The 25,284-nt window shown below is 52.8% G+C and overlaps 1 protein-coding gene across 1 annotated transcript in view; it reads left to right on the top strand.

Moving 5' to 3' along the window:
* EPHB4 (EPH receptor B4) overlaps nt 1-25,284 on the top strand; it is a 57,115-nt gene that overhangs the window by 29,966 nt on the left and 1,865 nt on the right. The window contains exons 3-15 of the mRNA XM_079951772.1: nt 785-1,466; nt 10,929-11,084; nt 12,211-12,540; nt 13,998-14,122; nt 14,261-14,417; nt 16,243-16,345; nt 16,635-16,705; nt 17,542-17,655; nt 18,416-18,663; nt 20,043-20,258; nt 21,957-22,106; nt 23,265-23,458; nt 24,999-25,154. Of these exons, the coding sequence (XP_079807898.1) occupies nt 785-1,466; nt 10,929-11,084; nt 12,211-12,540; nt 13,998-14,122; nt 14,261-14,417; nt 16,243-16,345; nt 16,635-16,705; nt 17,542-17,655; nt 18,416-18,663; nt 20,043-20,258; nt 21,957-22,106; nt 23,265-23,458; nt 24,999-25,154 (2,702 nt within the window). The remainder of the gene's footprint in view (nt 1-784; nt 1,467-10,928; nt 11,085-12,210; nt 12,541-13,997; nt 14,123-14,260; nt 14,418-16,242; nt 16,346-16,634; nt 16,706-17,541; nt 17,656-18,415; nt 18,664-20,042; nt 20,259-21,956; nt 22,107-23,264; nt 23,459-24,998; nt 25,155-25,284) is intronic.

The raw sequence follows: 25,284 nt of genomic DNA, 5'->3' as shown, positions 1-25,284 counted from the left end.
GGGCTGATGGGAAGTGTGGCCCCAATGGCCTTGCTGCCAGGGGCTGATGGGAAGTGTGGCCTCAGTGGCCGTGCTGACAGGGGCTGATGGGAAGTGTTGCCCCAATGGCCTTGCTGACAGGGGCTGATGGGGAGTGTGGCCTCAATGGCCGTGCTGACAGGGGCTGATGGGAAGTGTGGCCTCAATGGCCGTGCTGACGGGCTGATGGGGAGTGTGGCTCCAATGGCCATGGTGACAGGGGCTGATGGGAAGTGTGGCCCCAATGGCCTTGCTGCCAGGGGCTGATGGGAAGTGTGGCCTCAATGGCCGTGCTGACAGGGGCTGATGGGGAGTATGGCTCCAATGGCCGTGGTGACAGGGGCTGATGGGGAGTGTGGCCTCAATGGCTGTGGTGACGGGCTGATGGGAAGTGTGGCCTCAATGGCCGTGGTGACGGGCTGATGGGAAGTGTGGCCTCAATGGCCGTGCTGACAGGGGCTGATGGGAAGTGTGGCCCCAATGGCCTTGCTTACAGGGGCTGATGGGAACTCTTTTCCAAAATGGCCGTGCTGGCAGGGGCTGATGGGAACTTTTTTCCAAAATGGCCGTACTGGCAGGGGCAGATGGGAACTGTATTCCAAAATGGCCGTGCTGATGGGCTGATGGGAACTGTTTTCCAAAATGGCTGTGCTGATGGGGCTGATGGGATCCGTGGCCCAAACCATCGAGAAGGCCACCGGCTTGGGTTGCTCTGAACACCCAACACACTTTTAAAATGTCCTCTCTCTCTCTCTCTTTGTGGCAGTGGGAGGAGCTGAGCGGCCTGGACGAGGAGCAGAACAGCGTCCGCACCTTCGAGGTGTGCGGCGTCCGCTCTCCCAACCAGAACAACTGGCTGCGCACCACCTTCGTCCCTCGCTCGGGGGCCACGCACGTCTACGCCGAGCTGCGCTTCACGGTGGTGGAGTGCTTCTCCATCCCGCAGGTCACGCGCTCCTGCAAGGAGACCTTCAACGTCTTCTTCTACGAGGCCGACCGCGACCTGGCCACCGAGTCCTTCCCGCCCTGGATGGAGAACCCCTACGTCAAGGTGGACACGGTGGCGGCCGAGCACCTGACGCGCAAGCGGGCGGGCATGGAGGCCTCTGGCAAGGTCAACATCAAAACCCTCAAGATCGGACCGCTCTCCAAGGCCGGCTTCTACCTGGCCTTCCAGGACCAGGGCGCTTGCATGGCCCTGCTTTCCGTCCGACTCTTCTACAAAAAGTGCCCGGCCGTCACCGTCAACTTCACCCTCTTCCAGGAGACGGTGCCGCGCGAGCTGGTCATGCCCGTGGCCGGCCGGTGCGTGCCCAACGCCGTCAAGGTCAGCGCCCGGCCGCTCAGCATGTACTGCCGCGAGGACGGGGAGTGGGCCGAACAGACGGTCACCGACTGCACCTGCGCGGCCGGACACGAGCCGTCCGAGGAGAACACCAAGTGCCGAGGTGAGGATGCCCCACAGAGGAGCATCGTTATTAGTATTACAGTGGTACCTCCAGTTGGGCACGCGGGTGGCGCTGTGGGTTAAACCACAGAGCCTAGGATTGCCGATCAGAAGGTCGGTGGTTCGAATCCCCACGACGGGGTGAGCTCCCGTTGCTCGGTCCCTGCTCCTGCCAACCTAGCAGTTCGAAAGCACGTCAAAGTGCAATTAGATAAATAGGTACCACTCCAGCGGGAAGGTAAACGGAGTTTCCATGTGCTGCTCCGGTTCGCCAGAAGCGGCTTAGTCATGCTGGCGTCATGACCTGGAAGCTGTACACCTGCTCCCTCGGCCAGTGAAGCGAGATGAGCACCACAACCCCAGAGTTGGCCACGACTGGACCTAATGGTCAGGGGTCCCTTTACCTTTACCTCCGGTTGTGGACAGGATCCGTTCCAGAGTTCCGGCTGGATCCCAAGGTTTCTGCAACCGGAGGTGTTGCTTCCGCACATGCGCGAGCAGCGAAACCCAATACATCTGGGTTTGCCGCTTTCGCAACCAGAAGTTTACGGTACCTGAGGGTAACCTAAGCCAAGGCAGGACTGTATTTCGTTGTTGTTGTTGTTGTTGTTGATAATAATAATAATAATAATAATAATAATAATAATAATTATAATTATACCCCACCCATCTGGCTGGGTTTCCCCAGCCACTCTGGGTGGCTTACAGCACATAAAAAAATGTGAAATGTACACAGCTGTCTTACACAGGTGACTGCAGTCATTGATCTCAGTTATATACGTATATCTATCTATCACCTGCCTGCCTGCCTGCCTGTCTATCTATCTATCTATCTATCTATCTATCTATCAATCTATCATCTACAGGGCTCCTCCACACTTGCATATGTGCTGTGCCTAGAAAGCACACGTCCTGACAGTTTTATGCTTGACCCACGCTCTCTAAGCATGGGCCCAAGGAGTTTTCCCCTTGACCCCCGCTCCTTTCCAAGGGAAAACTCGCTCTTCGTGATAGATGAGAACAAATGGCAATCTGAAGGAAACCCAGATTCCTGTTTGCTCCGATTGAGCACTAAAGAGCAGGTTTTTTTTCCAGGAGGGAAAATGTCGTTTATTAAATCCGTATACTGCCCTTCGTCTGCAGATTTCAGGGCAGCTCATAACAAAAACACACACAGATGCAATAGATAAATAAAGGAGGCAAGTAAATGAGTAGCCGGAAAGGTGCAAAGGGGAAGTCACAAGCCAAGAGTCTAAGCTCTCGGTGTTGACGCTGTTCAAAGATGATTACAATTTTATTTATTTTATCTTTTTTTATTTATGCCCTGCCCATCTTGCCCCAGTCACCCTGAATGAAAACATTATAGGACGCACCCTGGCTCCCATCCAGGACTTGCCGTCATGGGATCTTCTGGCAGACAACTTTGTGAAGTTAATTATTGATTCTATAACCAAGGACTTCCCTCAAGCCTTTAGGGGGGTTTTTTTTGGGGGGGGGTGAGAGAGGGTTCTGACCTAAATCTACTGACTGTTGACTTCAAATGATGAAAAAGACTATTGTGAGACCAAGGGAGAATACTCCTCTCTCCAGGCCATGAGTCATAGAATCGTAGAATCATAGAATCATAGAAGAGTTGGAAGAGACCCCAAGGGCCATCGAGTCCAACCCCCTGCCAAGCAGGAAACACCATCAGAGCACTCCTGACATATGGTTGTCAAGCCTCTGCTTAAAGACCTCCAAAGAAGGAGACTCCACCACACTCCTGGGCAGCAAATTCCACTGTCAAACAGCTCTTACTGTCAGGAAGTTCTTCCTAATGTTTAGGTGGAATCTTCCTTCTTGTAGTTTGGAACCATTGCTCTGTGTCCGCTTCTCTGGAGCAGCAGAAAACAACCTTTCTCCCTCCTCTATGTGACATCCTTTTATATATTTGAACATGGCTATCATATCACCCCTTAACCTCCTCTTCTCCAGGCTAAACATGCCCAAGTCATAGAATTGTAGACTTGGGAGGGACCCCGATGGTCATCTAGCCCAACCCGCTGCAACACAGGAATGTGCAGCTGTCCCATACGGGCATCGAACCTGAAACCTTGGCGTCAGGTAGTGGTTCCGCCCTCCCAACAATAACCCTGAAGGGTAGACCAGCAGGCAGCGACTGGCCTGTGGGGTTCGAATCCTTGCTCAGCTGTGAAAGAGGGGATCAGTCAGGGCCTCTTGACTTGACCTACCTCATAATAATAATAATAATAATAATAATAATAATAATAATAATTTATTTATACCCCGCCCATCTGGCTGGGCTTCCCCAGCCACTCTGGGTGGCTTCCAAAAAAATATTAAAATACTGTAATACATCAAACATTAAAAGCTTCTCTAAACAGGGCTGCCTTCAGGTGTCTTCTAAAAGTCTGGTAGTTGTTGTTCTCTTTGACATCTGGTGGGAGGGCGTTCCACAGGGCGGGCGCCACCACTGAGAAGGCCCTCTGCCTGGTTCCCTGTAGCTTTGCTTCTCGCAATGAGGGAACCGCCAGAAGGCCCTCGGAGCTGGACCTCAGTGTCCGGGCTGGACAATGGGGGTAGAGATGCTCCTTCAGGTATCCTGGGCCTTTGAGGTCGTTTAAGGCTTTCAAGGTCAGCCTCAACACTTTGAATTGTGTTCGGAAAAGGCGGCTTGATGGAAGTTTACGAAAGAACATAGTGAAAGTGGGTTGAGGAAAGTTTTTCTTCTGTCTCACGACACCATAACTTGTGGAAGCTGAATGCTGGGAGATTCAGGGAAGATAAAAGAAAATTCTTCACAGATCGGAGTTAAACTGTGGAACTCCCTGCCACAGGAAACAGGGATGGCTTTAAAAGATGATTGGGCAAATGCAAGGAGGAGGCGAGGGCTATCGGTGGCTAGTAGCCAGAGATGGTTTTGCTTTGCCTCCCTAGCCAGAGGCAGCGATTCTTCCAAATCCCAGTTGCTTGGGGGTTTCCCAGCAGCGCTCTCGTTGTCTTCTTAAGCTACAATATCCTTTTTGAGAAGAAGAAGAAGAGACCAGATCTGCGGGCAAGGTGCCAAAAGGGGCCACCGAAGCTTTTGCATGTGGAAGAGGCCCCAAGCCCTCTGCGCCTTCTCGTGAGGAAGAGAGACCACATTCCAGCATTCCTCGCTTCGTAGAAACCAGGGCGGCGGATCAGGCACCAGGAAACGTAAACAGTTGTCAGGGAGGGAGCCACGTCTCGGTCAGAGAGGGATGTGTGTCTGTTGGCCGCGATCGCTGTGCTCGCTTTCAGGGACTCAGACAGATTCCCTCCACTCGGAGTTTTTTGTCTGGCAACGCAGCCGGATGGGCGGGGTATACATAATAAAATTATTATCATCATCATCATCATCACAGCTTCTCCCACACTCTGTCCTTTGAGGCCCTAAGGTTCCTCTCTGCTCGATGCTTTGAAAGCACAAAACTTCTCCCGAAAGCATTCTGGGAACTGTAGTTTTCCCACTATTGGAGCTATAGTTCCCAGAACAGAAGGAGATCCCAGTGGCTGAATGGATGTCTCAGTGGAAAGTCCACAAGCAGGATTTGAACACAAGACCGGTACTCTCCCTTCCAGTGGTTTCCGGCAACTGTCATTCGGATGCATTGCTTTCTCCGACTGTATAAATTGCAGAGCATAGCTACTGTATTTTTCACTCTATAAGACGCACCAGACCACAAGACACACCTAGTTTTTGGAGGAGGAAAACAAGAAAAAAAATATTCTGAATCCCAGAAGCCAGAACAGCAAGAGGAATCGCTGCGCAGTGAAAGCAGCAATTCCTCTTACTGTTCTGGCTTCTGGGATAGCTGCGCAGCCTGCATTCGCTCCATAAGATGCACACACATTTCCCCTTACTTTTTAGGAGGGAAAAAGTGAGTCTTATAGAGCAAAAAATGTGGTGTATTGACAGGTAGCCATCAATAGCCCTCTCCTCCTCCGTGAATTTGCCTAAACCTCTTTTAAGGCCTTCCAAGTCGGTGGCCACTCCTGCTTACTGTGGCAGGGAGTTCCACAGTCCTGAATCTCCCAACATTCAGCTTCCTCAGATACCCAGGACTTCTAACATTGTGAGCGTCGGAGGGAAAAAAACTTTCTCTAGCCCCTTCCATTCCCCGTTTTGCAAATTTCCGCCATGTTGCCTCCCCGCTCCCCTTTTCTCTGAACCCAAAAGCCCCCAAATGCTGCAACCTGGCGTCGCCCCGGCCCCTCGATCGTTTCGACGGCCCTTATCCGAAACTTCCCAAACTCTTTCCGCATCCTTTTTCGGGTGAGGCGACCAGAACGGTGCAGGAAAACATGCGCCAAAGATTTTTGCAATGGCATTGCAGTTTTATTTTTGATCCTTTCCTCTGCGGTCCCTGGTGCAGTTCGAATGCAGCAAAGGGGTCTGGGAAAAGGGGTCTTTCCCCAAAGACCCCTTCGCCAGCCCCCTTGCTCTCCCAGGAAGCCCACCGCTGCTTCGAGGGACCCCCCCTCTCCTACCCCCAGCCTTGCAGTTGCTTTAACTCTCGCCGTCGTTCTCTCTCTCCTCTGGGTCACGAAGGACGGGTCTTTGAACTCCCGGGCGGCTGGACGGGGGCTTGAAAGCCCCCAGGAATGCCAAATATCTGTGGGGTCAAGGGTAACCAACTCCAGCAGGCGGCTGGAGTGGGGTGGGTGGGAGGGAGAGAGTCCTCAACAAGGCCTCTGGGAGTGGGGCGGACTTAGGGGGCAGCAACAAGAAAGCTGCTGGGACTGTTTCAGCCATTGTTTACTTTCCCCATCATTGTGAAATTTCGTTTTTTCTTCTGCGGAGGGGGGGGGAAAGGGTGAAGGTCTCCCATCTCCCAGGGATAGCAAGGGTTATCCTCTACATTTGTTTAGCGAGGAGTCAATAACATTCCTGCTGTTCGGAATACACTTTTGCCGGGTTTAGCTAGTGTCCGTTCTGGGCAGATGCCTTTAGTGGCTTTTAACTTGCTTGTTTATTCCGTTTTGTTAATCAATCATTTCCTTTAAAAAAAAAAAAGATTTTCCACAATGATAACACAAACCACAAAGCAGAATGATACACAAAAACAGAAAAAGAGAGAGAGAGAGACAGAAAAAGGGAACAATAAACAGATAAACAATAACAACAAACTTAATTCTTCACAAATCCAACCCTTTAAACAACTTGGTTGACTTCCTTAAATCTCTCCCTTCTGAGTTTCCTTGTAATTAAAAGTAACAGCTTTCCAATATCATTATTATACTCAAACAATTTCCAATTATAGTCCATCTTATTCGCTTTTCTTAACACTCTAAATCCCATTTATTTAATTGTAACTTAGCTTAATCCTAGGCCTAATTGTTTCTTTCAAGTAATTTCTAATTTTTTACATTACAATATTTATTCAAATAGTCCTTAAATTTACTTCACCGTTAATCAATCATTTCCCGTGGGGAATCTCTTTGGGCTTTGACTGTCCTTTCCAAGCGCATGAAAGGATCCTGCAGGATCGGGCCCATGTCATTTAGTGGTGTCCGCATCTTTGTGACCCCCTGGACCAGAGCACGCCAGGCCCTCCTGTCTTCCACTGCCTCCCGCAGTTTGGTCAAACTCATGCTGGTAGCTTCCAGAACACTGTCCCACCATCTCGTCCTCGGTCGTCCCCTTCTCCTTGCGCCCTCCATCTTTCCCAACATCAGGGTCTTTTCCAGGGAGTCTTCTCTTCTCATGAGGTGGCCAAAGTATTGAAGCCTCAGCTTCAGGATCTGTCCTTCCAGTGAGCACTCAGGGCTGATTTCCCTCCGAATGGAGAGGTTTGATCTTCTTGCAGTCCATGGGACTCTCAAGAGTCTCCTCCAGCACCAGAATTCAAAAGCATCCATTCTTCGGCCATCAGCCCTCTTGATGGTCCAGCTCTCATGGCCACTGGTCCCATGCCCTCCTGGCAAATAGAAGGGGAAGAAATGGAGGCAGTGAGAGATTTTACTTTCTTGGGCTCCATGATCACTGCAGATGGTGACAGCAGCCACGAAATTAAAAGATGCCTGCTTCTTGGGAGAAAACCGATGACAAACATAGACAGCATCTTAAAAAGCAGAGACATCACATTGCCAACAAAGGTCTGTATAGTTAAAGCTCTGGTTTTTCCAGTAGTGATTCCCATCATAGGCCACTGCATATTCCTGCATTGCAATTTATTGTGTATTTAATATTTGTGGAGAGCTGCCGAGAGAGGCCAGGGAAACTCAAGACAGATGGGTGGCATGATAAATAGTAAAATTATTATCACAATAGACGACACTCATGTTCCCATCTGGTTACAGAAGCCCCTGCTATCCTCCTCTGTAAAACGTTGCCCAATTCTCCTTTTGAGCCACCTTGAGCTGTGGTCCCAACCGTCAGGTTGGCGGCTGGGCCGGGAGGAAGAAACTCACTTGGCGCTCATTTTGGGTGTCTTCCCCATCACATGAGTGTCAGACCGTCCTGCTGCGGCCGAGATGAGGAAGGAGGATCTGCTGACTCACAGGCCAGCGAGGCCACCATGAGACACAGCCGGGTGATCTGTCTTCTTGGCCCAAGGTGGCTCCCAGCTCAGCTCCTGCACCAGAGACCACCGCTGCCTGCCTCAAGGCACCTGGTATCGCCAGCAGCATCGAGACCAGGAGGGTTGTTTCCTTTGTTGTTGTTGAGTCGCTTAAAGGTAAAGGTAAAGGTACCCCTGCCCGTACGGGCCAGTCTTGACAGACTCTGGGGTTGTGCGCCCATCTCACTTAAGAGGCCAGGGGCCAGCGCTGTCCGGAGACACTTCCGGGTCACGTGGCCAGCGTGACATCGCTGCTCTGGCCAGAGCCAGAGCCGCACACGGAAACGCCGTTTACCTTCCTGCTGGTAAGCGGTCCCTATTTATCTACTTGCACCTGGAGGTGCTTTCGAACTGCTAGGTTGGCAGGCGCTGGGACCGAGCAGCGGGAGCGCACCCCGCCGCTGGGATTCGAACCGCCGACCTTTCGATCGGCAAGCCCTAGGCGCTGAGGCTTTAACCCACAGCGCCACCTGCGTCCCGTGTTGAGTCGCTTAGCCGTGTCCAAATCTTCGTGACCCCCTGGACCAGAGCACGCCAGGCCCTCCTGTCTTCCACTGCCTCCTGCAGTTTGGTCAAACTCATGCTGGTAGCTTCCAGAACACTGTCCCACCATCTCGTCCTCCGTCCTCCCCTTCTCCTTGCGCCCTCCATCTTCCCCAACATCAGGGTCTTTTCCAGGGAGTCTTCTCTTCTCATGAGGTGGCCAAAGTCTTGGAGCCTCAGCTTCAGGATCTGTCCTTCCAGTGAGCACTCAGGGCTGATTTCCTTCTGAATGGACAAGTTTAAGAACTTGCCATACTTTGCTGTGGTCGACACAGTCAAAGGCTTTTTGCATAGTCAATGAAGCAGAAGTAGATGTCTTTCTGGAACTCTCTAGCTTTCTCCATAATCCAGCGCATGTTTGCAATTTGGTCTCTGGTTTCTCTGCCTCTTCTAAATCCAGATTGCACTTCTGGGAGTTCTCGGTCCACATACTGCTTAAGCCTGCCTTGTAAAATTTTAAGCATAACTTTGCTAGCGTGTGAAATGAGTGAAATTGTGCGGTAGTTGGAGCATTCTTTGGCACTGCCCTTCTATGGGATTGGGATGTAGACTGATCTTCCCCAATCCTCTGGCCACTGCTGAGTTTTCCAAACTTGCTGGCATATTGAGTGTAGCACCTTAACAGCATCATCTTTTAAAATTTTAAATAGTTCAGCTGGAATACCATCACTTCCACTGGCCTTGTTATTTGCAGTGCTTTCTGAGGCCCATTTGACTTCAGGATGTCAGGCTCAAGGTCAGGAACCACACTACAGTGGTGCCCCGCAAGACGAACGCCTCGCAAGATGGAAAACCCGCTAGACGAAAGGGTTTTCCGTTTTGGAGGCGCTTCGCAAAACAAATTTCCCTATGGGCTTCCTTCGCAAGACGAAAGCCCATAGGGAAATCTCCGGGACAGCGGGGAAGCGCAGCGCGTCTTCCCCACTGTCCTCGGACCTCCTCCGAAGGCTGGCGGTGGGGCGGAGAGACCTCCTTCCGCCGCCAGCCTTCGGATGGCTGTCCTGAAGACTTGCGGTGGGAGGAGGGTTTTCCTTCCCACCGCCAACTTTCAGAATGCTGTTCTGAATGTTGGCGTGGGGAGGAAAAACCCTCCTCCCACCGCAAGCCCCGGGAACAGAGAAGCGCTGTGCGCCTTCCCCTCTGTTTCCGTACCTGTCCTGAAGGCTTGCGGTGGGGAGAAAAGCCCTTCTCCGCACCGCCAGCCTGGCAAGCGGTCTCCATAGGAACGCATTAATTGATTTTCAATGCATTCCTATGGGAAACCGTGCTTCGCAAGACGAAAAACTCGCAAGAAGAAAAAACTTGCGGAACGAATTAATTTCGTCTTGCGAGGCACCACTGTACCTGGGGTGTACGAGACATCCATATCTTTCTGGTATAGTTCCTCTGTGTATCCCTAGCCCTCCCCGTATTCGCCCAATCCTCTTTGAAAGCCATCCAATTCGTTGGTGACCCCTGCCTCCTGTAGCAGGGAGTTCCAAAGTTTAGCTGTGCACTGTTATGAAAAAACGACTTCCTTTTATCTGTCCTCACTGAAACCTCTATGGGGCCATCTAACCCAGGAATCCCCAAACTCGGCCCTCCAGATGTTTTGGGACTACAATTCCCATCATCCCTGACGACTGGTCCTGTTAGCTAGGGATGATGGGAGTTGTAGTCCCAAGAACATCTGGAGGGTTGAGTTTTGGGGATGCCTGATCTAACCCATGCGTAGGCAACCTAAGGCCCGGGGGCCGGATCCGGCCCAATCGCCTTCTCAATCCGGCCCGCGGATGGCCCAGGAATCAGCGTGTTTTTACATGAGTAGAATTTGACCTTTTATTTGAAATGCATCTCTGGGTTATTTCTGGGACATAGGAAATCATTCATTCCCCCCACCCCCAGAAAAAATATAGTCCGGCCCCCCACAAGGTCTCAGGGACAGTGGACCGGCCCCCTGCTGAAAAAGTTTGCTGGCCCCTGATCTCACCCCCTGCAGCAAAGCAAGAATCCCTGACAGACAGCCACTTCCTTTTAAAAACCTCCAATGGTTATAGAGGGTTGAAAGGGACCCCCAGAGGTCATCCAGCTCAACCCCATGCAATGTAGGCATCGTAGCTAAAGAATCCCTGAAAGACAGCCGTCCGACCTCTGTTTAAAAGCTTCCAATGAAGGTGATCCCACCGCTACCCTCTTAAGGTTATATAATTCTAGGGTTGACAGGGCCCCCCAGAGGTCATCCAGCCCAACCCGCTGCAGCAATACGGGGATCGCAGCGGAAGAATCCCGGATCGCAGCGGCTATCCAACCAGCAAGGATCCTTCTCACGTCCTCTGTCTCTCCCTCTCACCCCGCAGCCTGCCCGGCGGGGATGTTCAAGCCCTCTCAGGGCGAGGGTTTTTGCCAGAGCTGCCCGGCCTTCAGCCAATCGAACGCCCCGGGATCCAGCGGATGCCCCTGCCGCAACGGATTCTACCGAACGGAGAAGGACCCTGTGACGAAGCCGTGTGCTAGTAAGTGATGTCAAAGGCGGTGGCGAGGGAGAGTGGGTCGGCGGGACCCGGGTTCCAGTTCAGGGGGCTAGTATTTGACCTATGGAGCTTTCGGTGACTCGGGACCCCCAGCACCTCACGGGCTGGCTCCCCCTACGTGAACCAACCTAGATACTGTGATCTTTGTGTGCTCCCCCCATAGGAGGTCTGGAGGGTGGCAGCACGAGCACGGGGCCTTTTTGGTGGTGGCCCCCTGCTTTTGCAGTGCTCTCCCCAGGAATGATGCCCTGGCGCCAACTTTAGGTGCCAGGCAGAGGTTCCTTTTCCAACTGGACTTTTAGTGATCTGTGAGCAGGATGTCTTTATCCTGCCTTTCAAAATTAGGATTTCTCGGCATGCGCCATATACTCGCACTCGACCGCTTCGTTCTGCAGAACTGGCGCTGCTACACGTGCGGCCGACTGCCTGTCCTGCATCTGGAAGAAATTGATATTTTGGTGTGGAACTCTTTTTGGCGCCTGCTAAAAGCAGTGATGTAGAATGTCACTAGATGTTTTGTCTGTAGTTTATCGCTGTTTCTCATCTTTCAAATGGTTTTAGGAGTTCCTTTTACGTAGAACTTAATTGCTTTACTGTCTCTCGGGCTTTAAAAACGAAAACCAAACAAGAGGTATTGAAATTTTGGGTTTCTCCTCTTTCTTTTCAGTTTAAACGTTGGTTTTAATGTGCTTTGCTTCTTTGTTGAAAGTTACTTTTTTTGGGGGGGAAAGGGGAAAAAAGACAAAAACAGGTTTAATAAAATATAAAACAAGCGAAAGCAGCTGGAGGGCAGCAGGTTGATAGAAGAGTTGGATGGGATCCCCAAAGGTCATCCAGACGAACCCCCTGCGATGCAGGAATCTCAGCTAGATCGTCCCTGGCAGATGGACACCTGACCTCTGCTTGAAAACCTGCAAGGAAGGGAGTCCATTCCACTGCCAAACAGCTCTTACAGTCAGAAAGGGACTTCCAGGGGTCATCTAGCCCAACCCGCCTGCAACGCAGAGGGTTCAAGTTTGCTTTGTTTGGAGCAGGGCTGTCCTGGGGTAGGTTGGGGTCCCCCCATCCTGACCGTTGCCTCTTTCCCTCCCCCCTCCCCTCCCCACAGAAGGCCCGTCCAAGCCCCGCAGCCCCGAGGCTAAGATCAACGGCTCGGTGGCCGTCCTGAAGTGGAGCGAGCCCCTCGAGAACGGCGGCCGCGACGACGTGGCCTACCACGTCACCTGCTCCGAGTGCCCCGAGAAGCAGCCGTGCCGGCCCTGCTCCCGCCTGGCTTACGCCCCCCGGTCCAGGGGCCTGTGGGAGCGCTCGGTCACCGTGGAAGGGCTGCAACCCTACATCAACTACCTCTTCCGGATCCAGGCCGTCAACGGCGTCTCCGAGATGAGCCACAACCCGCCGGCCTCGGAGTCCATCAACGTGACCACCAACAAGGACGGTCAGTCGCTCCCACAGCCGGAGCACTGCAGGAATACTTTATTAGTATATTGCTTGTTAGCTGCCCTGAGCACGGCCTTGGGTGGGGAGGGCGGGGTATAAATAAAAATTATTATTATTATTATTATTATTATTATTATTATTTATACCCCGCCCATCTGATTGCGGGTTCCCAGCCACTCTGGGCGGCTCCCAAAAGAATGTTAAAAACACGATAAAACATCATACTTTAAAAACTTCCACAAACAGGGCTGTCTTCAGATGTCCAAAAGTCAGATAGTTGTTTATTTCCTTGACATCTGGTGGGAGGGCGTTCCACAGGACGGGCGCCACCACCGAGAAGGCCCTCTGCCTGGTTCCCTGTAACCTCACTTCTCGCAGGGAGAGAACCACCAGAAGGCCCTCGGCACTGGACCTCCGTGTCTGGGCTGAACGATGGGGGTGGAGACGCTCCTTCAGGTCTACTGGGCCTTTGAGGCCATTTAGGGCTTTCAAGGTCAACACCAACACTTTGAATTGTGCTCGGAAACGTCCTGGAAGCCAATGGAAGACTTTCAGGACTGGTATTATGTGGTCTCAGCAGCCGCTCCCAGTCCCCAGTCTAGCAGCTGCACTCTGGATTAGTTGTAGTTTCCGGGTCACCTTCAAACGTAGACTGCATGGCAGTAGTCCAAGCGGGAGATAACTAGGGCATGCACTACTCTGGCAAGACAGTCTGCGGGCAGGAAGGGTCTCATCCTACGCACCAGATGGAGCTGGTAAACAGCTGCCCTGGACACAGAACTGACCTGTGCCTCCGTGGACAGCTGTGAGTCCAAAATGACTCCCAGGCTGCGCACCTGGTCCTTCAGGGGCACAGTTGTCCCATTCAGGACCAGGGAGTCCTCCACACCTGCCTGCCTCCTGTCCCCCCAAAACAGTACTTCTGTCTTGTCAGGATTCAACCTCAATCTTTTAGCCGCCATCCATCCCCCAACCGCCTCCAGACACTCACACAGGACCTTCACCGCCTTCACTGGTTCTGATTTGAAAGAGAGGTAGAGCTGGGTATCATCTGCATATTGATGGACACCCAGTCCAAACCCCCTGATGATCTCTCCCAGCGGCTGCATGTAGATGTTGAAAAGCATGGGAGAGAGGACGGAACCCTGAGGCACCCCACAAGTGAGAGCCCAGGGGTCTGAACACTCATCCCCCACCACCAATTTCTGAACACGGCCCAGGAGGAAGGAGCGGAACCACCGTATAACCGTGTCCCCAGCTCCCAGCCCCTCTAGACGGTCCAGAAGGATGTTATGGTTGATGGTATCAAAGCTATCAATCTGTTGCTGGACCCAGGACGGATGGGAGCTGTAGCTTTGATTTCCAGTGCTACATGCGAGAGAGACCGCACGAAGCCTCCTAGGGGCTGCCTCATCGCCCGTGGCTCATGCAGCCCCCTATTTTCTCTCCCCACAGTCCCCCAGCCCGTCTCCGAAATCCAGCAAACATCCGCCAGCTCCAGCGCTGTCACTTTGACTTGGCCTCCCGTCCAGCCTCCGACCGGGAGCATCCTGGACTACGAAGTCAAGTATTATGAGAAGGTGAGCAGAAGAGGGGTGAGAGATGTCGGAAGGGACCTCCAGGGGCCATCCAGCCCAACCCCCTGCAGTGGGGAGTAGGGTGTTGGAAAAGGAGCAGTTTTCCAGCGCCCTTTCACCACCCCTATCCCTCCCATGCAGAGCGGCGGGGGCACCATGTTTGTGAAGACGTCGGATAACCAGGTGACTCTGAGCGGTTTGCGGCGAGGGGCGATGTACGGGGTTCAAGTCCGTGCCCGTTCGGAGGCCGGGTACGGGACGTTTGGGCCCGAGAAGGCCTTCCAGACCCAGGGAATGGGTGAGTAAGAGCTCTTAATATTACAGTGGTGCCCCGCAAGACGAACGCCTCGCAAGACAGAAAACCCGCTAGACGAAAGGGTTTTCCGTTTTGGAGGTGCTTCGCAAAACGAATTTCCCTATGGGCTTGCTTCGCAAGACGAAAATGTCTTGCGAGTTCCTTTTTTCCCTTTTCCCCCCCTTTTCCTAAGCTGCTAAGCCGCTTATCAGCTGATCCGCTAAAAGCCGCTAAACCGCTAATAGCGCTAATCCGCTAAGCTGTCAGTGGGCTTGCTTCGCAAGACGAAAAAAACGCTATACGAAGAGCCTCACGGAACGGATTAATTTTGTCTTGCGAGGCACCACTGTGTCCTGTGTTTCTTTCCCATTAGGATAAATAAATCAATCCTTCGCCTTCTCTTTCTTTTCTTTTTTGTCTTTTTAACTTTCTTCTTATTCTTATGTCATGATGTTTTTTCTTCTGTATTGAATTTTTCTATACTTACCTTCGTTGTAAATGATCATTTACGTCTGTATTTTAAACCAATAAATATTTACAATGGAGGGGGGAAAAGGATAAATCGAGCACATGGGAGGGGTGCATATTTGACAAGGGGCTGTTGGGAGTTTATGTCCAAAATGGCTGCGGGCTGGTTGGAGCGGATTGGGAACTGAAATATACTCAGAGTCGAGAGTGGATTTCATGCTCTTTATTCGCTCATAGTGGTGAGGAGGAATGGAAGTTCCCCAGAAATGTCTGCTTTATATACATTATTTACACAATGGGCCCCACGTGATTGGCCGATTCCGGGATTCACCTGTAGGCCAATCAGGTTGCAGATTCACTTCCACCTGGAGCTGGATTGGGTGGCTCCTGCGGACCAATCAGACTGCTGCATTCTGAATCCTATTGTTCTAGGACCAATCAGACTGCTGCATTCTGGATCCTATTGTTCTAGGACCAATCAGACTGCTGCATTCTGGATCCTACTCAACTCAGTACATAACAGGAACAGTACTCCAAAATGCCTTACGTAACAGCAGGCAAACCAGTCATGTCCCCAGGCCCAGTTTAAAAGGCCAGGTGGCTCCCTCAGCCAAAGTCCTGGCTCAAGAGAAGTGTTTCCGCCTGGTGCCTAAAGATATGTGATAATGTAAAAGCATTTGGTGAAGGTGTCAGGCGAGCCTCCCCGGGGAGATGATCTCACAGAGGGAAAAACAGTAAAAAACATAAAAAATGTTTAGTCGTGTCCACCTCTTCGTGAGCCCCTGGACCAGAGCACGCCAGGCCCTCCTGTCTTCCACTGCCTCCCGCAGTTTGGTCAAACTCATGCTGGCAGCTTCGAGAACACTGTCCCACCATCTCGTCCTCCGTCGTCCTCTTCTCCATGCGCCCTCCATCTTTCCCAACATCAGGGTCTTTTCCAGGGAGTCTTCTCTTCTCATGAGGTGGCCAAAGTCTTGGAGCCTCAGCTTCAGGATCCGTCCTTCCAGTGAGCACTCAGGGCTGATTTCCTTCAGAATGGAGAGGTTTGATCTTCTTGCAGTCCATGGGACTCTCAAGAGTCTCCTCCAGCACCAGAATTCAAAAGCATCAATTCTTTGGCGATCAGCCTTCTTTGTGGTCCAGCTCTCACTTCCACACATCACTACTGGGAAAACCATAGCTTGAAATCAAATCAAATTCAAGTCAAATCATAAGGAGCTTAAAAACAGAAGAATTAAATGATGTCAAAATGCATCAAAATTGTTTCTCATGTTGCATTTTAATGATGTAACGCGCCCTGGGTGCTCAATAAATCATCACAATCCTGGTAAATCTCTCCCTGCTCTTCCATCTCCCATAGAGTCGGGAAGCAACACGGAGAAGCTGGCCCTCATTGTGGGAACAGCGGCGTTGGGGGCGCTACTGGTCCTGGCCGTAATCATTGTGGCCATCGTCTGCTTCCGGTAAGGTGCCGCGTCCCAGAGCTGGCCGAGGGAATGTGATTAACCGGAGGTTGTGGGAGGGGCTAAGTGGACGGTGGGAGGAGCCTGCTCAACGGCTGATGGGAAACGTAGTCCAAAATGGCCGTGCTGGGCGGGGAGGATGGGAGCTGCAGTCAGGCACTGGAGGGGCAGAGCACAAAGGAAATTCAAAGAGTGATTGACGCAGATGTGGGGGAGGAGCTAAAGGGAGGGATAGTGGGTGGAGCCGCCGAGTTGGCCATGACGCCATCTTGTTTCCTCCCTCTGCTAGCCGCCAGGGGTCGTCCAGGTCACGGGAGCAAGAATACTCCGACAAGCCTGGGCAGTACCTGATTGGACACGGTGAGTGAGCGGAGGCGGGCACCGTGGTGATGTCGGTGGGAGGAGCCTGGGTGGTGGGAGGAGCTAAGGCAGAAAGGCCCACAAGGGGTGGTATGTTTGGGTTAGTTCATTGCCCGCTCCAAAAGCGGAAATTCCTGACGTGCCCTGGTTTTCGGATGTTAAAATGGTGAATTAGCAAAATGCCAGGGGAAACCCGGATGGATGGCAACGCGATGGGAAAAGCGGTGGAAACAACTCCCAAATCTAAAAATCACTTTTAAAAAGGTCAACAATTTGGGTTTGTTCCCCCCCCCCCCCCAAAAAAAAATGCTCAACGACTGTGGAGGTTGGGAAATATGGCAACCCTACGAAAGGAGTATTTTTTAAAGCCCTATACAGCCTAGGACCCTCGTATGGACGGGACCGCCCCTCCTGGTATGTCCCACGGAGGACCTTACGGTCTTCAAACAAAAACATCTTGGAGGTCCCGGGCCACAGGGAGGTTAGACTGGCCTCAACCAGAGCCAGGGCTTTTTCAGCTGTGGCCCCGATCTGGTGGAACGCTCTGTCCCAAGAGACTAGGGCCCTGTGGGACTTGACATCTTTCCGCAGGGCCTGCAAGACAGAGCTGTTCCACCAGGCCTTTGGCCAAGGCACAGCATGACCCCCTCCTCTGGCAATCCCCACAGAACTCTAGCCCAATGGTTGCCATCAATTTGATTTTGAATTGATTTTAGAATGCTGTGTTGCTTTTATTGTTGTTAGCTGCTCTGAGCCTGGCATTGGCTGGGGAGGGCAGGCTGTAAAGTAATTATTATTATAATGTTTATTATGTTTATGGTTCCTCCCCTCTCCAGGCACCAAGGTCTACATCGACCCTTTCACCTACGAAGACCCAAACGAGGCTGTGCGTGAGTTTGCCAAAGAGATCGACGTCTCGTACGTCAAAATCGAGGAGGTCATCGGCGCAGGTAAGGACCGACGCCTTAGGTTGCAGCGGGTTGGGCTGGATGACCTTTGGGTGTCCCGACCCTTCTATGATTCTAAGTCACAGGCGGTAGTAGTTTTGACCTTCACCTGCCTGGCTCTGGCTCCTGCATCGGGGCCAGGTTTCCTCCCCACTTCCCCGCGAAAGCCCAGCGGGGGCATAGCTGTCAACCGTCCCTTATTTGGCAGGAAAGCCCCTTATCCCAGCGCTGTGTCCCGCTGCTGTCCCTTTTTGACGATGTCCCTTAAATTTCCCAGGTTTCAAAGGAAGCAGCTCCCCTCCCTCCCTCCCTCCCTGCCGGCCAGGGAGGAGGGAGGCTCCAACTGTGTTGCTCGGCTGCGTTGCTCACCCAATAAGGAGTCTGAGAACGACTGGGGGGTGGAGCTTGCATGCCTTGTGCCAATCAAATCGGCCGCCTTGCCTGGGGACTCGCCTTTGCTCAGCGCTTCCCAGCGGAGAGGGGACGGTGGTTTTCCTTGCTGCATCCCCTTTGCCGGGTTGCTGCGCTGTGGGAACCACCGCTTGAGGCTTCGTTTGGCTGCTGGCTGGGCTTCCTGCCTTTGGCTCGGAGGGGCTCAAAATTCGAACATATCTGTGCCTTGAAAATCCCTTATTTTGGCTGCTGATCCCTTATTTTCAAGGCTGCTGGTCCCTTATTTTCAAATCTGTAAGTTGACAGCTAAGGGCAGGGGATCCCCGCCCAAGCGAATCCCGACCTCCCTGCTCCCTCTCTCTTCCCACAGGCGAGTTTGGGGAGGTTTGCCGCGGCCTTCTGAAAGTGCCCGGGAAGAAAGAAATCTACGTGGCCATCAAGACCCTGAAAGGCGGCTACACCGAGAAGCAGCGGCGGGAGTTCCTCAGCGAGGCCAGCATCATGGGGCAGTTTGAGCACCCCAACATCATCCGCCTGGACGGGGTCATCACAAACAGCGTCCCCGTTATGATCGTCACCGAGTTCATGGAGAACGGAGCCCTCGACTCCTTCCTCCGGGTAAGGAGCCAAGAGCGGGCTGGGGGGTGCAGGCCAGAGGGAGTAGGGACCCCCCAATACTTGTAATAAGAAAAGCTTGGGAGACTTTTGCCCAACCTCACCTTAATAATAATAATAATAAGTTATTATGTATACCCCGCCCATCTGGCTGAGTCTCCCCAGCCACTCTGGGTGGCTTCCAATCAAGTGTTAAAAACAATACAGCATCAAATATTAAAAACTTCCCTGAACAGGGCTGCCTTCAGATGTCTTTTAAAGATAGGATAGCTGCTTATTTCCTTCACATCTGAAGGGAGGGCGTTCCACAGGGCGGGCGCCACCACCGAGAAGGCCCTCTGCCTGGTTCCCTGTGACCTCACTTATCGTAGGGAGGGAACCGCCAGAAGGCTCTCGGCCTTAACACCTGAAGACAGCCCTGTTTAAAGGTAAAGGGACCCCTGACCATTAGGTCCAGTCGTGGCCAACTCTGGGGTTGCGGCGCTCATCTCGCTTTACTGGCCGAGGGAGCCGGCGTACAGCTTCCGGGTCATGTGGCCAGCATGACTAAGCCGCTTCTGGCGAACCAGAGCAGCGCACGGAAATGCCATTTACCTTCCTGCCGGAGCGGTACCTATTTATCTACTTGCATTGGTGTGCTTTCGAATTGCTAGGTTGGCAGGAGCTGGGGCAGAGCAACGAGAGCTCACCCCATCGCGGGGATTCGAACCGCCGACCTTCTGATCAGCAAGTCCTAGGCTCTGTGGCTTAACCCACAGCACCACCCGTGTCCCAGCCCTGTTCTGGGAAGCATTTAATGTTTGATGCATTACGGTATTTTAATATTTTGTTGGAGGCCGCCCAGAGTGGCTGGGAAAGCACAGCCAGATGAGCGGGGTATAAATAATAAATTATTATTATTATTATTATTATTATTATTATTATTATTATTATTATTACTATTACTGTAATCTCAATGGAGGCTTTTTCACCCGAATTCCCCAATTTGTCACTTCTTTTGGCTGCATCGACTCCGAGCAACTGACAATATCTTTACGAAACACATGCAGACATGGGAAGCATAAATGAACACACGTAGACAAGGAAAGCATATATAATATATATAATTATTTTTGCTTCATACGCAGCTTGATGTTTTGGCGGGTGGGCTTGTCGAAAACATCTGGGGAGGGCCTTGAGTCGACGAAGGGTTAAGTTTCCACTGGGCGGGCTGGCTCCCCTAGCGCGTCCTTTCTCAATCTGGAGGGGTCCCCAGATGTCGGGACTACAACTCCCATCATCCACTGGCCGCGCTCGCTAGGGATGATGGGCGTTGTAGTCCAACAACGCACCACGGCTGAGAAAGGCTGCCTGTAACTGTTCCCTGCCTTGCTTTTCCGCAGCTGAACGACGGGCAGTTCACCCCCATCCAGCTGGTGGGGATGTTGCGGGGGATCGCTTCGGGCATGCGCTACCTCTCTGACATGAGCTACGTCCACCGGGATTTAGCCGCCCGCAACATCCTGGTCAACAGCAACTTGGTCTGCAAAGTCTCCGATTTCGGCCTGTCTCGCTTTCTCGAAGAGAATTCGTCCGACCCCACCTATACTAGTTCGCTGGTACAGAAAATTGGTTTTGTGTTTTCCCCGCTCTCGATACTATTCTATTCCGTTCTGTTCTGTTCTGTTCTTTATTTGTTTCGTAAAATGTATATGCTGCTTGATTGCAGAAGGAAACCTCAAAGCGGTTTACCAAAAAAGGACAAAACTATCGCTAAAAGATGTACAAACCATCATTTAAAACATGCAGAAAATTAAACGTTAGCAGAGTTGACATGAACACGAGCAGTGGGAAATAACTTACAGGGAGTTAAAAGGTTAAACGGGTAAATAGGTTTGAATTGGTTACTGCTATAAAATAAGGAACTGCCGGGGGGGGGGAGGGAGTCAAAGAAAAAGCAGGTTGAATTTGTTTAGATTCAATTTTTGTTGTTGAAATATTGTAAAATGCAAAAATGGAAACTTATTTTTTTAAAAAAGAAAAATGCAGAAAGTTAACACCGCAGTAGAACAGAGCAAACCAAATTTAAACACAGGCTTTCTGAACTTCTGGGTAAAAAGGTAAAGGGACCCCCTGACCATTAGGTCCAGTTGTGAACGACTCTGGGGTTGCGGCGCTCATCTCGCTTTACTGGCCGAGGGAGCCGGCGTACAGCTTCCGGGTCGTGTGGCCAGCATGACTAAGCCGCTTCTGGCGAACCAGAGCAGCGCACGGAAACGCCGTTTACCTTCCCGCCAGAGTGGTACCTATTTATCTACTTGCACTCTGACATGCTTTCGAACTGCTAGGTGGGCAGGAGCTGGGACTGAGCAACAGGAGCTCACCCCGTCGTGGGGATTCGAACCGCCAACCTTCTGATCGGCAAGTCCCGGGCTCTGTGGTTTAACCCACAGCGCCACCCGTGTCCTTAAAGGTAAAGGTAAAGGTACCCCTGCCCGTAGGGGCCAGTCTTGACAGACTCTGGGGTTGTGCGCCCATCTCACTTAAGAGGCCAGGGGCCAGCGCTGTCCGGAGACACTTCCGGGTCACGTGGCCAGCGTGACATCGCTGCTCTGGCGAGCCAGAGCCGCACACGGAAACGCCGTTTACTTTCCCGCTGGTAAGCGGTCCCTAATTATCTACTTGCACCCGGAGGTGCTTTCGAACTGCTAGGTTGGCAGGCGCTGGGACCGAGCAGCGGGAACGCACCCCGCCGCAGGGATTCGAACCGCCGACCTTTCGATCGGCAAGCCCTAGGCGCTGAGGCTTTAACCCACAGCGCCACCTGCGTCCCTACCCGTGTCCTTAGGGCTGCCTAAATGAGAATGTCTTCGCCAGGCGTCAGAAACAAGACAGTGAGGGCACCTGTCCAATGTCATGAGGCAGGGAGTTCCAAAGATTGAGTTCTTACAGATGTAGATGAGGTGGCAATTTTAGCAGTGCTGGTTCCCCAGATCTCAGCAGTCAAAGGGGCGCATGTGGGATCAGGTAGCCTTGTAGGTGAACTGGTCCCAAGTTCTTAAGGGCTTTGCATAATAGTAGTTACACCTTGAATTCGGAACGGCTTTGGTCCCGCGCAGTGAGCTACAGGGCCGAGCGGGAATTTGAACCTGGGTCTCTCTCAGGTCCTGGTCCACCACTTAAGCTCTGCATCTCACGAGGAACCCAGGCATCCTGGGAGACGAGATGAGGGCCAGCACCTGGGGTGTCTGTGTGTCAGAAACCTCTGCCGCGCTCCTCTTCCTCCATTGGTCGATCCTCCTGGTCTCTCTCCTCAGGGCGGGAAGATCCCGATCCGGTGGACGGCCCCGGAAGCCATCGCCTTCCGCAAGTTCACCTCCGCCAGTGACGTCTGGAGCTACGGGATCGTCATGTGGGAAGTCATGTCGTTCGGGGAGAGGCCATATTGGGACATGTCAAACCAGGATGTGAGTGCTTCCCCTGCCCTCATCCAGCCGCCCCTCATGCCCTCAGATGTTCTGGACTACAGTTCCCATCAGCCCCCAGCCAGGGCGGCCATTTTGGCCTACAGCTCCCATCAGCCCCCGGCCAGTGTGGCCATTTTGGCCTACAGCTCCCATCAGCCCCTGGGCAGAGCAGCCATTTTGGCCTACAGCTCCCATCAGCCCCTGGGCAGAGCGGCCATTTTGGCCTACAGCTCCCATCAGCCCGTAGCCAGCGTGGCCATTTTGGCCTACAGCTCCCATCAGCCCCTGGTCAGTGTGGCCATTTTGGCCTACAGCTCCCATCAGCCCCCAGCCAGCGGGGCCATTTTGGCCTACAACTCGCATCAGCCCCCAGTCAGGGCGGCCATTTTGGCCTACAGCTCCCATCAGCCCCCAGCCACCGGAGCCATTTTGGCCTACAGCTCCCATCAGCCCCCAGCCAGGGCGGCCATTTTGGCCTACAGCTCCCATCAGCCCCCGGACAGAGCAGCCATTTTGGCCTACAGCTCCCATCAGCCCCCAGCCAGTGGGGCCATTTTGGCCTACAGCTCCCATCAGCCCCCAGCCAGCGGGGCCATTTTGGCCTACAGCTCCCATCAGCCCCCAGCCAGGGCGGCCATTTTGGCCTACAGCTCCCATCAGCCCCCGGACAGAGCAGCCATTTTGGCCTACAGCTCCCATCAGCCCCCAGCCAGTGGGGCCATTTTGGCCTACAGCTCCCATCAGCCCCCAGCCAGTGGGGCCATTTTGGCCTACAACTCCCATCAGCCCCCAGCCAGGCAGGGCCGCCATTTTGGCCTACAACTCCCATCAGCCCCCAGCCAGGCAGGGCCGCCATTTTGGCCTACAACTCCCATCAGCCCCCAGCCAGGCAGGGCCGCTATTTTGGGCTGCGGCTGGTTGGAGCCTGATGGGAGTTGTAGTCCCTGCTTTTGAAACCTCTTATCAGCTTACAGATAAGCAACCTCTCCCACCTTTTTTTCTCAGCCCGCCACCCCCATTTTATTTTCTGATGATCCTCTTGTCGGATGGCCCTCTGTTGTTGTTGTTGTTTTTAAGCTGAGGTTCATGCGTGGCAATGGGGTTGGACTAGATGTCCTTCAGGGGCCCCTCCCATGATTCTGTGATTCTGCCCCCCAGGTGATAAACGCTATCGAGCAGGACTACCGGCTCCCGCCCCCTACGGACTGCCCCACTTCGCTGCACCAGCTGATGCTGGACTGCTGGCAGAAGGACCGCAACACCCGGCCCCGATTCGCCCAGATCGTCAACTCCTTGGACAAGCTGATCCGGAACCCGGCCAGCCTCAAGATCGTCTCGCGGGGGAACGGAGGGTGAGTCCGGATGAGGCCCCTGCCCTCCTCCCCAGGGAGATCTGGCCTCGGAAATTATGGCACTTGCTGATTATTCTACATTTCAGTTGAAACCTTCCTCTCCCCCAAGGATATGTAGTTCTCTCCCACCCCCACTTTAATTCTCACAGCGCTCCTTTGAAGTAGGCTAGACCGTGGGCAAGTGACTGGCTCCCCTGGGCAAGTGATTTGACCCCCGCTATCCCGGGTCCAACGCTCTAACCACTACACCACCGCTGCCTCCCCAAGGAAATAGCTTCCAACCAGGAGATGCCATTGAGGATTGAACCGGGGCCTTCCGCTCATGAGGCAAAGGCTCTGCCATTAAGCTGTAGCCCTTCTCTAGGACTGAATGTGGGTTTGGGGGACCCATATCTGGGGGCTTGCGGACACGGTCAGATTTCAGAGATGGCCGCCTCGGGATAATTGACCATTGCAGAATCATAGAGTTGGAAGGTACAGGCAACACCCCATTTACACGAGGTCAAGGCATAATAATAGTAATTTATTATTTATACCCCGCCCATCTGGCTGGGTTTCCCCAGCCACTCTGGGCGGCTTCCAACCAAATATTAAAAACAACACAGCGTCGGACATAAAAAACTTCCCTAAACAGGGCCGCCTTCAGTTGTCTTTTAAAAGTAAAACACAGTGGTACCTTGGGATGCGAACGGGATCCGTTCCGGAGCTCCGTTCGCATCCCGAACAGAATGTAAGACACAACAGTGCGTCTGTGTGTGTGCGAGTTGCGTTTCGTCGCTTCCGCACATGCGCGCCATGTAATTTTTGACCATCTGCGCATGCGCGAGTGGCGAAACCCGGATGTAATTGCGCTCCGTTACCTCCGGGTCGCCACAGAGCACAACACAAAAGTGCTCAGCTTGAAGCGTATTTATCACGAGGTATGACTGTAGTTGTTTATTGCCTTGACATCTGGTGGGAGGGCGTTCCACAGGGCGGGAGCCACCACCAAGAAGGCCCTCTGCCTGTGTCCCTGTAACTTGGCTTCTCGCAGGGAGGGAACTGCCAGAAATCCCTCGGAGCTGGACCTCCGTGTCTGGGCAGAACAATGGGGGTGGAGACGCTCCTTCAGGTCTACTGGGCCTTTGAGGCCGTTTAGGGCTTTCAAGGTCAGCTCCAACACTTGGAATTGTGCTTGGAAACGTGCATGGCTTCGAACCCAGAACGGGCACAGATAGGGACAAAAATGGCGTCTAGCAATCCCACCGGCATTTGAGGTTTTCCAAAGGGTTTTTCAAGGGTTTCCAGACGTGCCTTGGAACATAAATGGGAGAGTTCCCTGTTTGTTTGTTTTTCAGCCAATTCTTTTTTTAGCGGTTTCCCATCATTTTTAACAAATCGTGGTGCAAATCAGCGCAAATTTAATACGGATTTAAAGGCTGGCTTCCGTGAGTCTATGGCTTCTGTCTCCCTCACCTTCACCACCGTAACCCTACTGAAACGGCTGCTCTGCTCTCCCACTCACTCTCTCTCTCTCTCCTTCCGCCCCCCATAATCTCAGGCCGTCCCACCCCCTCCTGGACCAGCGCCTGCCCCATTACTCCTCCTTCGCGTCCATCGGCGACTGGCTCCGCGCCATCAAGATGGGGCGCTACGAAGAGAATTTCGCCGGCGCCGGGTTCACCTCCTTCGAGCTGGTCAGCCAACTCTCCACCGAGTGAGTGAGCCTGCAGGGCAAGGAGGGTCCCAAGACCCTTGTGGGCGGGGAGATGGGGCAGCGAGTTCGAGGTGGGGCGGTAATGCCGCACTGAAATCGCATCTGTGGTTCTCGCACGACGGGGTTGGAC

The sequence above is a fragment of the Podarcis cretensis genome, assembly GCF_951804945.1.
Source record: "Podarcis cretensis genome assembly, chromosome: 13".
NCBI classification, from domain to species: Eukaryota; Metazoa; Chordata; class Lepidosauria; order Squamata; family Lacertidae; genus Podarcis; species Podarcis cretensis.
Note: the sequence above shows the minus strand (reverse complement) of the source record. Positions and strands in the feature narration are given on the sequence as shown.